This window comes from Budorcas taxicolor, chromosome 8, assembly GCF_023091745.1.
Source record: "Budorcas taxicolor isolate Tak-1 chromosome 8, Takin1.1, whole genome shotgun sequence".
Taxonomy (NCBI): domain Eukaryota; kingdom Metazoa; phylum Chordata; class Mammalia; order Artiodactyla; family Bovidae; genus Budorcas; species Budorcas taxicolor.
The window spans coordinates 28,605,416-28,622,829 of NC_068917.1; the positions used below are offsets into that span (position 1 = coordinate 28,605,416).

General features: G+C 43.5%; 1 protein-coding gene across 1 annotated transcript in view; it reads right to left on the reverse strand.

Annotated features, from left to right (window-relative positions):
• Positions 1-17,414, reverse strand: part of ADAMTSL1 (ADAMTS like 1) — a 1,100,541-nt gene that overhangs the window by 74,888 nt on the left and 1,008,239 nt on the right. The window contains exon 24 of the mRNA XM_052645042.1: positions 15,607-15,741. Coding sequence (XP_052501002.1) covers positions 15,607-15,741 — 135 coding nt within the window. The remainder of the gene's footprint in view (positions 1-15,606; positions 15,742-17,414) is intronic.

A 17,414-nucleotide genomic window follows, 5' to 3' on the forward strand; every position in this document is an offset into this window, starting at 1 on the left:
GAATGATGGTTTTGGAATGAGACTTGTCTTTACCTCTCAGAGATAAAGTATTAGAGGTGAAGGATAAAAGAGAGTTTGAACTTTCAAATAGATACAGACATATGACTAGGTTATGTTTCTAGAATCAGAGTACGATTATTGTTATCATCATTTTTTCCTTTGGCCTAACCTAGCTCCGGCCTGATCCACTTTCTAAAATGTGCTTTCAAAGGCTCAGGTGGGTAGGAAACAGCAGATGGTAGACAAAATCCTTTTTAAGCTGTATATGTTTTCAAAGACAGTGCAGATTCTTCTCTGTTTTCAGGAATGTTACCTGTATTCCTAGCATGGGGCGTGTCCTGGCAAAGTCTGTCTCAGGATGCTCATGAAAACACTGAAAGGAAAATAAAACTCAGCTCTACCAATGTGATCCTTATTACTGGGATTTTAAGGGTGCTGAAATGCAATTCTGGCTCCCTCCCCTGCTCGCCTTTCTGCCAGCAAAGGGGGGAAGGTTTCCCAAGTGGTTAGCCCTATATTTGCCTCAGATGGGAGGCCCCGACCATAAGCTCTGTGATGGTTAAAAAATCATGAAATTCTTGGCACATAGTGGAATTAAGCCAGTCTCCAATCCTGATTTTATTCATTTGTTCTTGAACAGTTAATACATGATTCAAAATTTAAAAGTAACAAAAGGGACACCTACCCCTTTTTTGTCTCTTTTGGAGTAGGTGTCTGGAAAAGGTCAGTTTTCATTCCAATCCCAAAGGAAGGCAATGATAAAGAATGTTCAAACCACTGTACAATTGCACTCATTTCACATGCTAGTAATATTATGTTCAAAATCCTTCAAGCTAGGCTTCAACAATACATGAACTGAGAACTTCCAGATGTACAAGCTGGATTTAGAAAAGGCAGAGGAACCAGAGATCAAATTACCAATGTATGCTGGATCATAGAAAAAGCAAGGGAATTCCAAAAAAATCTACTTTTGCTTCACTGACTATGCTAAAGCATTTGACTGTGTGCAGCACAGTAACTGTGAAAAATTCTTAACGAAATAGGAATACCAGATCACACTGCCTGCTTCCTGAGAAACCTGTATGCAGGACAAGAAGCAACAGTTAGAACTGGACATGGAACAATGGACTGGTTCAAAATTGGGAAAGGAGTATGTCAAGGATGTTCTTTCAGAGCTGTTCTTTCTCTTCATCTACTTCATACTGCTATTTCACCATTCTTTCTATGTCAATTTTTTTTTTTAAACTAGGTAAGAAGTTCCTTGATGTCAGGGGTCACCCCTCTATGCTTCTTTGCTCCTACCTAGAACCTGGTACAGGCTGAACCCTTCAACAGGGCACCTGTCTCCTGCATGATTCTCACCAGTAATTTACACTTGCAATAGCAAAAAGTTCTGATCCTATAAGGAAGAACTTGTAGCAGATCATAGTGAAAAAGAGAATGGACTTCCTGGTTCACAGATTTAACAGGGATGTAAGGGACAGAGGCAAGGAGTGAATAAATATTAGGATCCACTTTAGACCAAGCACTAAACTGGAAAGGTTGCATATGGGATCTCATTAATTAATTTGGTGACATGGGCTTATTGCTATGATCTGGATTTAGACAAGGCAGAGGAACCAGAGATCAAATTGCCATCAAATTGCTGGATCATCAAAAAAGCAAGAGTTCCAGAAAAACATCTACTTTTGCTTTACTGACTACACCAAAGCCTTTGACTGTGTGGATCACAACAAACTGTGGAAAATTCTTCAAGAGGTGGGAATACCAGACCACCTGACCTGCCTCTTGAGAAACCTGTATGCAGGTCAAGAAGCAACAGTTAGAACTGGACATGGAACAACAGACTGGTTCCAAATCAAGAAAGGAGTATGTCAAGGCTGTATATTGTCACCCTGCTTATTTAACTTATATGCAGAGTACCTCATGCAAAATGCTGGGCTGGATGAAGCACAAGCTGGAATCAAGGTTTCCAGGAGAAATATCAATAACCTCAGATATGCAGATGACACCACCCTTATGGCAGAAAGCGAAGAAGAACTAAAGAGCCTCTTGATGAAAGTGAAAGAGGAGAGTGAAAAAGTTGGCTTAAATTCAACATTCAGAAAACGAAGATCATGGCATCTGGTCCCATCACTTCACAGAAAATAGATGGGGAAACAATGGAAACAGTGACAGACTATTTTTGAGGGCTCCAAAATCACTGCAGATGGTGACTGCAGCTATGAAATTAAAAGACACTTGCTCATTGGAAGAAGAGCTATCACCAACCTAGACAGCGTATTAAAAAACAGAGACATTACTTTGCTAACAAAGGTCTGTCTAGTCAAAGTTATGGTTTTTCCAGTAGTCATGTATGGATGTGATAGTTGGACTATAAAGAAAGCTAAGCGCCAAAGAATTTGCTGCTTTTGAACTGTGGGGTTGGAGATGACTCTTGAGAGTCCCTTGGACTGCAAGGAGATCCAACCAGTCCATCCTAAAGGAAATCAATCCTGAATATTCATTGGAAGGACTGATGCTGAGGCTGAAACTCCAATCCTTGGCTACTTAATGTGAAGAACCGACTCACTGGAAAAGACCCTGATGCTGGGAAAGATTGAAGGTGGGAGGAGAAGGGGACGACAGAGGATGAGATGGTTGGATGGCATCACTGATGTAATGGACATGAGTTTGAGTAGGCTCTGGGAGTTGGTGATGGGCAGGGAAGCCTGGCAGGCTGCAGCTCATGAGGTTGCAGAGAGTTAACACAACTGAGCAACTGAACTGAACTGACCGTTAGGGTCTCCCCAAATTCATGTGTTGAAATCTTAATGCCCAATGTGATGGTATTAGGAGGTGGGACCTTTGCTTAGGGTCATATGGGTGGTGCCCTCATGAACAGGCTCGAGTTTTTATGAGAGACTCCACAGAGATGTGGAGTCTGTGAGGATGCAACCAGAAGGTGTGGGCTATGAACCAGAGAGGGGATCTTCACCCGAACTCGACCATGCAGGCACCACCATCTGAACTTTCAGACTCCAGAAATGTGAGAAATAAATTTCTGCTGTTTATAAGCTACCCCTCTGTGGCATTTGTTACAGCAGCCCAAACAGACTGAGACAGTTATTTATAAAGGAGGAAGAGGATGCTAAGGATTTGAAAATGGGTGTTTTGGTTGAGGCACACTCTCCTTTGCTCTATAAAGTGTCCTGGGAACCAGGGTAGGAGGTCTTGGGTCCTGGGGCTGCCTTCCTTTGTGCCATGTTCCCCTGGGTCCTGAGACTGCTGTAAAACTGCCTCCAGACACAAGGTGGCATAGAACCAGCATGGATATTTTCAAGAGCCCGTTCAGGGTTGAGGAAGGATTTATTAGGGAAAGTGTAGAGTTCCTCATTTTCCCACTGATGGAATTTCAATACCTGTCTATTTCATGGGCATCCAACTCATTCAAGTGATTCTTGTTAAACATGGTGAGGAGGGCAGATGGGCCTGGGAATGGTGTCCTGGTGCCAGGAAAGGGCAGGGGCGAGGGTGAGGGAGGGTTTCAAAGTCCCCATTTCCTGACTATTTGGAGTCTTAAACTAAGACCATGCCTGAATGCTTGCTGTGGCTTGGAACAGTGGCTAGGCAGGGGGATTTACTGCCTTGCTTCTTGTGTCCAACTATTTTAAGGGTCACTTAGGCTCTGGTGTCTTTTTAAATTTATGGATGTTCACTGCAGTCCAAAGAACTGTTCTACTCCTTCCTGCGGCTTCCTCATAAATGCCCTCTGAAATACTGATTTAGTTTTACGCTATATGTGCTATAGCATTTCTGTACTTCCTGTGGGGCTCTGTTTTCTACTTTGGGTTTTATTAAAAAGAAAAAACACAAGAGTACATAAACATGTGCCATAAACAACCACAAAATGCTGACCCTTTTTCTTAATAGCAAAGCATATTCTCTTTGTGGGCAAAGCTATAGGAATTCAAAAGCATTTTCTATGTGACATAAAACCTTAGGCTTCCAGTATAAATGAGGAAACAGATGCCAACTTATGTCTCTTTGAAAAAGGTCAGGATAAGTTCTTTTTTCCCTTTCCTCATCAAGTATGCTAGCCTTCTCCTCCATGTTTTTCTTTTTTCCTGGTCTTTCCTCTACATCACTTTCCTTGCCACACCTGCAATTTCTGCTGGGGTGTGGCCCCCCACTGTGGATTAATTTTTACCTAACCTTTGACCATCAGAATTTGCTGTTCTCACAGCTGTCTACAGAGAGGAAGTAGTGACGATCATAGTCTTCCGAACTATCGCATGGAAAGTGCTTTCCCAACAGATGTGGTCTAGGGTACTTGCTGACTCTTGCCATGTGAATTTCCTCATAACTGGGTTCAGGAAGTGCCCGATCCAGTCTCTACCAGAAGAATCAGGAAGTGCACAGGGTGGGGTGAGGGTGGAAGTATGTGGAACAGATAATAAAGCTATGGTTATAATAGGAATGAGAGATGGAAATGACTCAAGAGGACGTCAAGCCAAGGCTGTGCTACCTTAGCCCTGTTTCAAATCGCCTGAGAATATCTATGCAGCTCTTTCTTCTCCCCCAGACCTAGAATCTAACTGGTCGACATGACACAGGTGAGAAATACCTTTAATAATTCAAGGTGTGGGACTTCCCTGGTGGTCCAGTGGTTGAGAATCCGCCTGCCAATGCAGGGGACTTGGGTTTGGTCCCTGGTCTGGGAAGATTCCACATGCCTTGGAACAACTAAGCCTGTGCGCCCCAACTGCTGAGTCTGCATGGCCTAGAACCTGCGCTCTGCAACGAGAAGCCACCACAATGTGAAGCCCATGCACCACAGCTAGAGGGGAACCCCTGCTTGCAGCAACTAGAGAAAAGTCCATGCAGAGAAGCAAAGAGCCAGCACAGCCATAGTAAATAAATAAGTAATTCTTAAAAAAAAAATCCAGGGTATAGTAGGTTCAGATTCTCATCAGTGATCTACAGCAGGGGTCAACAAACCCTAGGCTGAATGCCAAGTCCAGCCCGGTTTCTGAAAATAAAGTTTTACTAGTCCATGGGCACATCTATTTATTTACTTACTGTCTATGGTGCTGTACTCTACAAGGGCAGACTTCAGTTCTCTGCAACACATACGGCCCTCAACACATAAGGAGTTTCTTATCTGGCCCTTTACCAGAAGAATCTGCCCAACCTTGCTCTAGAGCAAGTGCCTCAGGAGGTAGCCAAGGAGAGGTCACGCAGGCTGGTTTGCTACAGAGAGGCTGCACAGAAGGGCTTGACTGTGCCTTGAAGACTTCTAGGATTTAGCTAGAGAGGAAGGGGCACAGGAGATAGTATTCCAGGCCAGGAAGGCTTAAGACCACAGCAATTAGTAGGGAAAAGTTTGCCTGGAATAGAGGGACTCTCGTCAGCTCTCTGTATCCACAGTGGAATGGTTGCAGGATCCCCCTAAACCACCATCCACAAGGCTCTAGTTCCTTAGATTAAAATGGAATAGCACAGTCAGCCATCCACGTCTTGGACTCCCCATCTAGGGAGTCAACCAACCGCAGATGGAAATTTTGATCTGTGGTTGGTTGAATCTGTGGGTGTGAAACCAGCGAATAGGACCAATGATATATTTATCAAAAGGAAAAGTGGATCCAGTGAAGTTCAAACCTGTGTTGTTCAAAAGTCAACTATATTTGAGATAGGAGTAAGATGGAAGGATGGATATAGAGGCTAAGTCTGAACAGCACAATGCCTTGAATGCTAGGATAAAATATTCTAATTGATGAAGCATATCATTTCCCCATACCAGCCTCTTCCATGGGTGAAAGAGGGTCAAGAAGTGACTTTTAAATTCCATTCACGCTCTGAGAATCCATTTTTAAAAGTACTGATGCCTAACTCCACCCCTCAGAGATTTTGTCAAAATTGGTCTCAGGTGGAACTTTACTTTTATACTTCCCAGGTGCCTCTATTGTATAGTTGGGAACCCCTCCCTCAATGGAGGAAATGGCCAGGCACGTGCCTGCAGAAGCCCAGCTCAGGGCCGGGTAGATGGAGCAGGTGGACGACACATGTACGTCAAATGAAGCCAGTAATAACGGCTTGTAGCAGGGCCAGCCTGATAAGCCCAGGCTTTACTAGAGTCAGTGCTATAACATTCAGTTGGCCACATGGTTGCCAATAAAAGAAAACACTTCTGCCCGCCCTTGCCTAATCCTGGAAAAGCCTATGGTGCTTGATGCAATATTGAGTCTGTTTATAAATTTGGGTCTTTATAGATTTTTCTCTCTCTGTTACTTTAAAGTGAATATTTACAAGGCCTTACACAATTTTCCCTCGACCTTGTTGCCTCTGATCTCTCTCTACCCACAACCCTGATGACTGTGCTCCTGCCACCTCTCGCCAACCTCCTTGTTGCTCCGGCGCACATGTGCCTGTCTCAAGGACCCCAAGGTCGCTCTTTCCCTGTGTGGTACACCCTTGTCTTCTTTTCCTCCAGACATACACAAGGCTCATAGTTCATATTCAAGTCTCTGCTCAAGGATAATTGTCTCAGTGAGTCCTCTCCCAACCACCTATTTTAATACTGTATCCTCTTCCCCATACAGGCACTATCCATCCTTCCTCCCCTGCTTTTGTTTTTTCCTTATGGCACTTACCACCTTCTAACATACTATGCCATTCACTTCATTCTGTTTATTTTCTATTTCCCCTACTGTAATGTAAGAAGTATGAGAGAAAGGATTTTTATCAGTTTTGTTCTCTGCAGCATCCCCAGAGTGTCTTCAATGGTGCCCGGAACATAGAAGGAACTCAGTAAGTACATGTTCATTACAGCAGTGCTTGGAACGCTTGTCCTTCAGGGCTGAGTTTATAAAGTTCTCCGTTAAGCCTTTTCAATTTCCCCTTTCCCAAAGAAGGAGACCTCCCTCCTCTCTTCCCTTGGATTTCTTCTGCAACTCTTTAAAGTTTTTTTCTCTCTCCTACTTCTGAGCTCCTCCAAGGCTGAGAGGAGGCAGAGGATCTAGGATCAGTGGAGGCTGGATGGATAACTGTTAAGGAAATGAATCAGGATTGAGCAACAGAAGCTTTGGACCATCCACTTTCTGCAGCTCTACGCCTATGTAGTTCGCCATTTCATTCGAACATTTTGACTTGAGTGGTCTGAAAGGAGTCCTCACCACATAGGAGTTACATGAGTTGCAGTGAGAAAAGCCTAAAGAATCAGATGCTTGAGAATCTATTGGTTGTATGGATTATCTTTCCTTTCTCACGATAATCTGACCAAGTCCTGTCCATGTTACTTCCTACATATCCTTGAATTCATTCACTCTGTTCTCTTCAGCTCTCTAGTCTAAGTCATGGCAATCTCTTACTTCCAAAACTGTAACCACTTATTAAGTGGTATGATGTACTCCGTCTAGTGTTTTCTCCCAGAACCCACCCTCCACACAGAGGCCAGAACAAGCTTTCAGAAACACAAATCAGAGGATGTCTCTCTCCAGCTTTTAAACCATTCAGAGACTTCCCATCACATTTGGAGCAAAGTGTGAAAGTTTTACTGAGACAGGCTGGGATCTGGGAGTCTTCGCTGCAGCGCTGTAATGCTTGCACCTGGACAAACCTCTCCTGCAGCAGCAAAATATAGAGAGACTGCATGGGACTAAAAATAACTACATACATGCAGCAGTTAGAGCAAATTCTCAACAAAAGATACAAAGAGACCACAAAACCCATATCTGTCACTTCTAAAGAGCCTGGAGCAAAAACAGGGTGTTGGGAGCAAAAGCAGGGTGATGAGCATGGCCTCTGCACTCACCACCACCAGAGGGAATGGGTGAAACACGTAAGCCACCTCTCCAGCCCAACACCTGGACATACTCCTACCCTCCCCCCATGTAAGGAACCAGCTTACCCCCTCAGCAAGTGAGCAAACAAGGGAACCTGTTCTTCTTCCCTCCTGTGGCAGCAGGGGTCCCAATAAAGCCCTGCCCGAATTTCTTCTCTGGCCTCTAGTCAGTTTCTATTGATTGGGGAAGGCCAAGAACCCTGGTTGGTATCATTACCATGGCTTAGAGCATCCTCTTCAGACTCATCTCAGGCCACTCTCTGCTTAGTTATTCCTGTGCATGCTAATTCACTCTAGTCATGTCAGACTGTTTTTTTTTTTTTTTAAATGTCAGACTCTTTGTGACCCCCATGGACTATAGCCCACCAGACTCCTCTGTCCATGGGATTCTCCAGGCAAGAATACTGGAGTGGGGTATCATGCCCTCCTCCAGGGGATCGTCCCAACCCAGGGACCAAACCCGTGTCTCTTACATCTCCTGCATTGGCAGGTGAGTTCTTTACCACTAGTGCCACCTAGGAGAGTGAAAGTGAAAGTCGCTCAGTCATGTCTGACTCTTTGCGACCCCATGGACTACACAGTCCGTGGAATTCTCCAGGCCAGAATATTGGAGTGGGTAGCCTTTCCCTTCTCCAGGGGATCTTCCCAGCCCAGGGATCAAACTCAGGTCTCCCACATTGCAGGCGGATTCTTTACCAGCTGAGCCACAAGGGAAGCCCAAGAATACTGGAGTGGGTAGGCTATCCCTTCTCTGGCAGATCTTCCTGACCCAGGAATCGAACGGGGGTCTCCTGCATTGCAGGCAGATTCTTTTCCAACTGAGCTATTAGGGAAGCCCCTAGTTATTCCTGTAACAGTTCCTCAAATGCTTTTGGTTTTATTGCTTCAAAACCTTTGCTGGTTTCTCTGCCTGGAATGCTCTGGAATTCCTTTGTCTGAAATGCCCTTTCTTCACTTGGACAACTTCCACCACCTCTCCCAAACTCAGCCCAAATATCCCCTCCTCAGAGAAACCTTGTCTACAGCTCAGACCAGGGGTGCTATCCTGTCACAGGCCCCACAGAGCACCTAGTTCTTTCCCCTTTTATCATAGTCTTAACTTGAATTACTTTCTTTACCACTAGAATTCAAACTAACACATAACAGGCTCTCAACAAATACTGAATGAATGAGTTAAGTACATCTATCTGTGAGATACTGTCTTCTTTAGGCCCTGAATTACTTTCTTCTTGGTAAGTCACAAGACATGAGAAAAGGCTTGTGTAGAGTGGCTCTCTGTGGGGCTGGCATGACATGACTTCCAGCGGAGATGCCATAGGAGTCTCTCTGACTGGGCATTGGAGCTTACTCGTTCACAAAGGACCAAACCTTATGCATACCCCATAAGAAATTCCAACAGGTTCCTAGGACCTAAAGAAGGTACGAGCAAAGGTATGAACTGCTGTTCTTAAGCCACATATAACTATGTGTTGTTATTTTGTCACTGGATGCATCTAAGGTCATCTAATCCAGACAAAAATCCAGGGACTTTACAATAAAATTCTCTCTCTTTTCTGGCCCCCCTGAAGAAGTCTACTCCTGTACGTTATGTTTCTATTCTGTAAAACTGTAAAATAAAACTTTTAGAAGAAAATACTTTGAGACCTTGGCTGCTGCTGCTGCTAAGTCGCTTCAGTCGTGTCCGACTCTGTGCGACCCCATAGACGGCAGCCCACCAGGCTCCCCCGTCCCCAGGATTCTCCAGGCAAGAACACTGGAGTGGGTTGCCATTTCCTTCTCCAATGCATGAAAGTGAAAAGTGAAAGTGAAGTCGCTTAGTCATGTCTTGACTCTTAGCGACCCCGTGGACTGCAGCCCACCAGGCTCCTCCATCCATGGAATTTTCCAGGCAAGAGTAGTGGAGTGGGGTGCCACTGCCTTCTCCGTGAGACCTTGGAGTACGTAAATATTTTTAAATATAACACCAAAAGAACCATCTATAAAAGAAAAATATTAAGCTGAACTTCATCAAAATTAAAATCTTCTTCCCTTTGAAAGACACTAAAAGACTGAAAAGACAGCCATTGACAGAAATCATATTTCTGATAAAAGACACATATCCAATATATAAAAAGAGCTCTCAACACTCAATAATAGTTAAATTAAAAAAAAAACAACTCAACTTAAAAAAAAAACCAGGGCAAAATTAAAGAGACCTTTTACCAAAGAAGAAATCAGGATGGCAAATATGTACATAAAAAGCTCAGTACTATCCGTCATTAGGAAAAGACAGATTAAAACTACAAGAAGAAACTACTATACACTTAGTAGAATGTCTAAAATTAAAATGGCCAACTACACTGTCTGCCTGCAATGTGGGAGACCTGGGTTTGATCCCTGGGTCGGGAAGATCCCCTGGAGAAGGGAATGGCTACCCACTCCAGTAGTCTTGCTTGGAGAAGTCCATGGACAGAGGAGTCTGGCAGGCTATATAGCCCATGGGGCTGTGAAGAGTCAGCAGAACTGAGCGACTCTCACATACTGTGTGTAGGTGAGGATGTGGAGAACTGGAACCTTCATACGCCTCTGATAGGAATGTAAAGTAGGCAACCACTCTGGAGAACAGTGTGGCTATTTCTTAAAATGTTAAATGTACACTGACCATATAATGCAGCCATTTTGCTCTCAAGTGTTTAATCAAGAGAAATGAAAGCATGTGTCCATACAAAGACTAGCCCTTTAATGCACTCAGCAGCTTCGTTTGTAATGCCCAGAAATGGGAGATGACCATTCTCCTCCCTCAGGTGAGTGGCCGAACTAGCTGCAGTGCATCTGTACAATGATCACCAATCAACAAAAGAAGGAAATGTGCTATTGATGTAAGTTACAGTGCGGGTGAATGTCCAGATAACTGTCCCGAGCGAATGAAGCCAAGCTCCCCACAGTATGATTCCTCTTTTTCTTTTTCTTTTTTTTTAAAATAACAATCTATTCTATACTGACAGCAGATGAGTAGTTACTTGGGGCTGGGTAGGGGTGTGAAGGAACAGTTACAAAGGGGTACAAGGTAACTTTAGAGAATGATGAATGTGATCATTATGTTGCTTTTGGTGATGGCTTCATAGGTGCATCCATATATCAAAACATCAAATTTTAGACTTTATATATGTATCACTTATTATATGTCAATTATCTCTCAAAAAGGCTATTAAAAAACTTACATGTCACACCCCAATATTCACAGCATTATTATTTACAATTGACAAGACACGGAAGCAACCTACGTGTCCCTCAACAGATGAATGGATAAAGAAATGTTGTATGTCTATACAATGGAATATTAGCCAGCCACAAATAAGAATGCATTTTTGCCATTTGCAACAACATGTATGGACCTGGAGGACACTATGCTTAGTGAAATGGGTCAAAGACAAATACTGTATGTTATCTCTTACAAAAATGAATAGAACAAAACAGAAGCAGACTCCCAGATATAAAGAACAAACTAGTGGTTACCAATGGGGAGAGAGTAGAGGGGAGGGACAAGATAGGAGTAGGGGCTTATAGGTGGCGCTAGTGGTAAAGAACCTGCCTTCCAGTGCAGGGGACAAAAGAGACCTGGGTTCATCCCTGGGTTGGGAAGAGCCCCTGGAAAAGGAAATGGCAACCCACTCCAGTACTCTTGCCTGGAAAATTCCATGGACTGAGGGGCCTGGTGGGCTACAATCCATGGGGTTGCAAAGAGTCAGACACAACTGAGCAACTTTACGTACACACGTATCCCTTGGAGAAGTAAATATCAACCCACTCCAGTATTCCTGCATGGAGAATCCCATGGATAGAAGAGTCTGCCAGGCTACAATTCATGGGGTCTCAAGAGTCAGATACGACTTAGCGACTACACCACCACTAGGGGATTAAGAGGTACAAATTACTATGTATAAACACCATTAAGTGAAATATGTTACAAGCAGTACTTAGAGTACAGTTTCATTTTAGATAAAACTATATAATGTATATATTAATGACTAGGAAAAAGATACTTGTGCTGGTTACTTCTGGGCTAGGTAATTATAGATGATGCTCATTTTCTCTTTTTTTCTATTTTTTAATTGCTCTACAATGAAGATGTATCACAGTTATAATAAAAACTCCAACAAAAGTTAGTTTTCAAAAAATATCAATGGTAATACCCTATAAATGATACTGTGAGGAATATTAGTCTTGGGCCTTAGTGGCCAAAAGAAATATTTAACAGAAGGCTGCAAAAGGGTTTAGGTGCTGTGGGGAGGCCTGAGATGCTGCTGCTCTGAAAATGGAACCCTGTAGGCTACTGCTTGGGTCTGGACCACCACAGGTGCTGTGGTGCAAGGCTGTGGTGCTGGTCTTGCCTCCCACAGCAGTTGGCACTTTAGGCCTCCCTGCACAAAGAACAGCTGGAAAAAAAGGACAAAAAAATTAGCATCTGCCTTGCCTGGGACAAGGGATTCAGTTAGACTGGGTCAACTCTGCTCAGCCGAGCCTCCACTGGACATTTTCCATGTCTGGGTCAGACACCAAAGGGTATGAGGGTGGCAAGGACCCACTCATCTGAAGACTTCATTTACAGTTACAGAAAGTGAGGCTCAAATGAGCCCACGGCTGTGTCACTCAATCAACATTCCTTCTTGAAAGCTGTAACAGTGGCTTGAAGTGAAATCAATGCTGTACTATCTGAAAACCAAAACAGCCATTTCTGGAGTGGACTCACCCTCTGGGAATCTTAACACTCAAACCGTTATGGAGAAGGAGTTGATGCTGACATATGGCTTTAAAACCCTCAAATCTCCCTTCTCCCCTTCCTCTCATGAAAACACAAGAATCCAGCCCATGAGTTACTGTCCCTGAGTCACAGAACCATGGAGTTCTTTGAATCTGTTGTAGCAGATTGTAGTTGGGAGAAATACACACACATGAATCTCCACATTCACTGGCTACGATGGGGTTAGCAAATGCTTTTATCCTATATATCAATTGCCACATGCTTGGTTGGAATGTTAAAACGAATTCCAAGGCAGAGCCTGAACTGAGTGAGTGTCATGATTGATTAGGGGTTGTCTTGGCTGTGGAAGGGGTGATTAACAAATATGTTTCCCACTTATTTTCATCCTGGTCTAGAAAATCTGTTACCCTCAACCTAGTGTTTCTTCATTAAATCTCTCCTACTATTGATTACCTACTCTTACAGAATGTCAGGTTAATTATTTCAAATATTACTTTAACTACATCATTTTACTTAAAAAAACTCTAAAGATCTCTCCTCATTTCTCACATAGAAAATTTACCCCCTATATCTAATAATTAAACTGTTGTGTCTGAATCTTTGTGACCCATGGACTGTGGCCCACCAGGCTCCTCTGCCCATGGAATTCTCCAGCAAGAATCCTGGAGTGAGTTACCATTCCCTTCTCCAGGGAATCTTCCTGACTCAGGATCAGACCTGGGTATCCTGCATCATAGGCAGATTCTTTACCATCTGAGCCACCAGGGAAGCCTCTAATAATTAAGGTCCTCCATAATTTGATGCTATGTATCACTCTGAGCAGTCCTTCACAGAATACCCTCTCTGGCCTCTGGCTTATTTCCTATATCCAGAATATACACTCTGGTCAGAAAGAGCCACCAACAGGAGCTAGGGATGGGAGCTAGATCAAAGGGGAACATATGGGCAAACAGATCATGCTGAGTCACTAGCCAGGGAGGCCTGTGACGGACGGGAGGCTGTTAGAACGCTTGTGGTAAGGGTTGGAGTCACACCTGTGTGGACAAGCTCTGGCTGAGGCTTGCTCCCTGTGAAGGCCTAGTTTCTATCCCAGCTGAGCTGCCTTAAAGCAGTGGGGTCTTACAGCTGTTCCTGAACAGACACCTGATGCACATCCCACACGTTTTAATCTCTGGGTTCATGGCTTGTTTTCTTCCCTTTGTGTCTATTTGAATCCCCACCCCCACCCTTCAGTGCTCAGCATCAAAACAGAACAATGAGGCTCTGGCCTGTCTCCAGCGACCTGTTTCTCAGGGTCCTGATACCTGACACCATTCCCTAACTCATCTCCACAATTCCACGTGGCTCTCTCTTAGCTCTATGGTGTTCCCAAGTCCATATTGCTTATATGGACTTTATTGCATTCAGGGACTTTATGGATACTGCCTCTGATACTCAGGTGGAGTGGTCTGAATGTGAACAAGGACATTAAGGTGTTCTTAACCATTAGATTTAAATACCAGCCTAAGGTAACAAAGCACCATAAACTAGGAATGGAATTCAGCAGCTTAAAGCACAATAAATTCTTATTGCCCATGGCTAAAATGACACAAAATATTATTCCAGAATAAGGGAGAAAGAAAGTAAAGCTATCATGGGAAAATATGAGCAGGTTAACTTTTCCGGCATGCTTAACGGCACCTGAGCAATCCAAGAGTTATTGAACTTGAAAATAAGCAATTGCTGCACACCCTGTTAACGACTGGGCAATGATAGTAAGTTATGACACTCTCTCATGGTGATGAACCTAAAATAAAAGTTTACAATGCACACATTTAATCTGGAATAAATTTACCATTCATAATGCCAAAATAAAAAAAATAAGCAGGTTTAAATGCCTATGAATTCTGATCAACATGATGTGGAAAAAACTCAATACCAAGTTTGTTATGAGAAACAGAATAGGGCTACTCATTACTATATCTATGTTTTAGTTTTATCCAGATCAGAAACAGAAAAACCAGAAGCTTTTGCCATATGCCTGTATGCATTCTTTGCTAATTTTAGATGTTATCAAAAACTGAAGGTGATCTTTCTGTGCTATAACCTTAAAGATACCAAGCCTTGTGGCCATGCTGATAAGTTATGATCAATATTACTGAGAAACCACTGGCTTCCTGTCCCCTGTTAGCTGGCACAGAGAAGAGTAGAGGAAATTTCAACATTGAGTCAAGGGAAGAATTCTAGCTGCCATGACCAACATCTGGGGCCACATACAGTTAGCATGAAGACTTTTTCCATTTTGTAGGCCTGTTTTTCCCAGGCCTTTGAAGGCAGAAGAATTCTTTTCCATCTAGACCATATCTAGGGGTCATGCTGAGGGTGGAGGTTGCTCTGGCATCCCCACGGCTCTGGAGTGAGGGGCCCAGAACGGGGATGCCCTAGAGCGAGTTTCTGCTACAAGGTGTCAGCCTCATGGGCAATAACTGGGTGTAGGCTCCCAGTGACAGATGACAGGGAAGGTGCCCCTGGTGGAGCTACTGAAACACTTGCCTTGAGGAGTCTGGGTTGTTTTTAGGCCCTACCTACAGAAGGAGGTTTACATAGACTGCCTGGATTAAGGGAGGTACTGATACCGCAGTTTTCTTGTTGAAAGCTGGTTACAGCTCTATTGAGGTAAGAAGAGGTCATGGAGGAGTACTGGGATACAGCTGGTGATGGGGAGAAGAGATGCAGGAGCTGTTTTTCACTGCTGTATCTGTTCTCTAAGTCCAGCATCATCAGTCTGATTGAGAGGATCTGGACTGTGGCACCAGCCCAAGAGGATTCAGAGAGGAGCCCTTTCGGACTCTGGCCAGGCTCAGGTCCAAACTAAGAACTGAATTCACCTCATATGGAAAGTCAGCCAAGTTTCCACTGGTAAATCTGGATTCTGTACACAATTTAGTGATTTCCTGTTGGCCACCCCCCACTTCTGCCTCCCTCCCACCTGCAAGCAGTCACCCATCCATAAATCCTGTCCAGCCCTGGATTTCTGCCCAGTGTTCCAGAGGGTTGGACTCACCAAGGAGAGCAGAATTCCCAGGATCCAGGACCAGCTGTGTTCCCAGTGGAGACGTCAGCACCGAAGGAAGGTTCAGTCCAGTGGCTGAGAGCAGGGCCCTGATGTCGTCCAACTGTGTGGGGACGTGGGGGGGCTCTGTGAGAAGGAGGATGGGGCGTCAGGCGGGTTAAAGCATAAAGGCTGTGCTAAGGGGACAGGGAGAGGCAGGCACGCACGGAAGTGTGTCCACGTGTAAGGCAGGTGTTACTATTATTACCTCTAACATCACTTTGCCTAGAGAGAAGGTGTTCCCATCAAGGTGAGTCTGAATTTCAAACATAATACTTGATGCCCAAAACTGTACAGTCAGTGATAAGAATCAGGCATGTTGATTTCTGGAGTTCCTTCCTTACTGTATACCACTTTCTGCCACAGGTGCTCTATAAACACATAGCTAATTGAAACTATATTATAAAGACACTTTGAAAAAGCCAAAGCTTCTTCAGAACTATATGCCAAGTCCTGTGCTAAAATAATTTTTATTCCTTGTTTCATTTAACTCTTAAAACGACCTTTAGAGGGAGGAACTTTGTTATTGTCCCTACAGGCAGGGATAAGTCACAAGAATTTCTTATTTCTAAAGATCCTGTGAGTGGCTTTTTTCTGGGAAGGAAGGGGTACAGTTGGGAGGTTAGGGATTCACTTTGTGATCTGGGTTTTTATGTCTAAGTAAGACCAGAGAAGCAGTTCAGGGGTGATGTGTTAGTCAAAATCTTGTCATGATTCAGGGCTGATGTAACCAGGAGTTAGTTAACCAGAGCTAAAAGTGACAGAAAGGGAAACACAGTGGCTTATGAATTTCCTTGAGCAAATAAAGAGGCAAGCAGCTGTTGAATGCAGTGGTAGGATGATCCCACAATCTGCTGAGAAAGAAGCAGGACTCTGCTCCCGCTTCTTCCCGAGTCTCCTTGCGCACTGCAATTCATATCCAACACCAACTCCCGCCTTTTTCTCTAGAGCACTTGTTGGAGTGGAAAGAGAAGCAGAAAGGTTGTCCTTGTAATTGATGGTCATTTCAGCAGCGTTCAGAGAGGGCCTGCTGTGTGCTTGTCACCGTGTTCAGTACTTGTTAGAAGTGGTAAAGAAGTCAGTCACAGTGGGGCCTGGATCTACTTCAGAAACATGCCTTCTGTCTACTCTGCCTTTGACTGCAAAGACCATCATATACAGAAAGCAGTAATAAGCTTACATACTTATATATAAAAATTCAACATTATAAAGACATTATATATAGTCTATATAATTTGAAAATATTCTTTACGTGGTGTAGGGTAAAAACATCGTGATTGGATTCAGGAACTCAATTTGAGCATGGCTCTTTCATTCACTAACTTGGGCAAGTCACAGTCCCTCTAAGCTTTAGTTTCTTCATCTAAAAATGATTTTTTAAAAAAACAACCCTCATCATTTCCAAGGTCTCTTTCTACTTTGATATACCATGGTTTTAGGAATTGATACTGATATAGTTTTTTTCCAAGTTAGACTCTCTTTTCTCTCATCCTTTTTAATATTCTTTCAAATATATTGAAATTGAATATTGAGGGAAATGGAGTTCCCCCAATAATACAGAAATGGGATACTCCTTCAAGAGTATTATAATTCAAGAAGGCTTTGCTTATTTATTAATAGCCAAAAGGGGAGGTTATGGCCCATCTTTAAAACCATTGATCTTTCTGGGCCAAATGTCAGCCCCTCCTAATGTCCTTACAGCTTCCGTCATAGTTTACTTCTTCGAATGTCCAGCTAATCTTTTGAGGGAAACTGTCAAT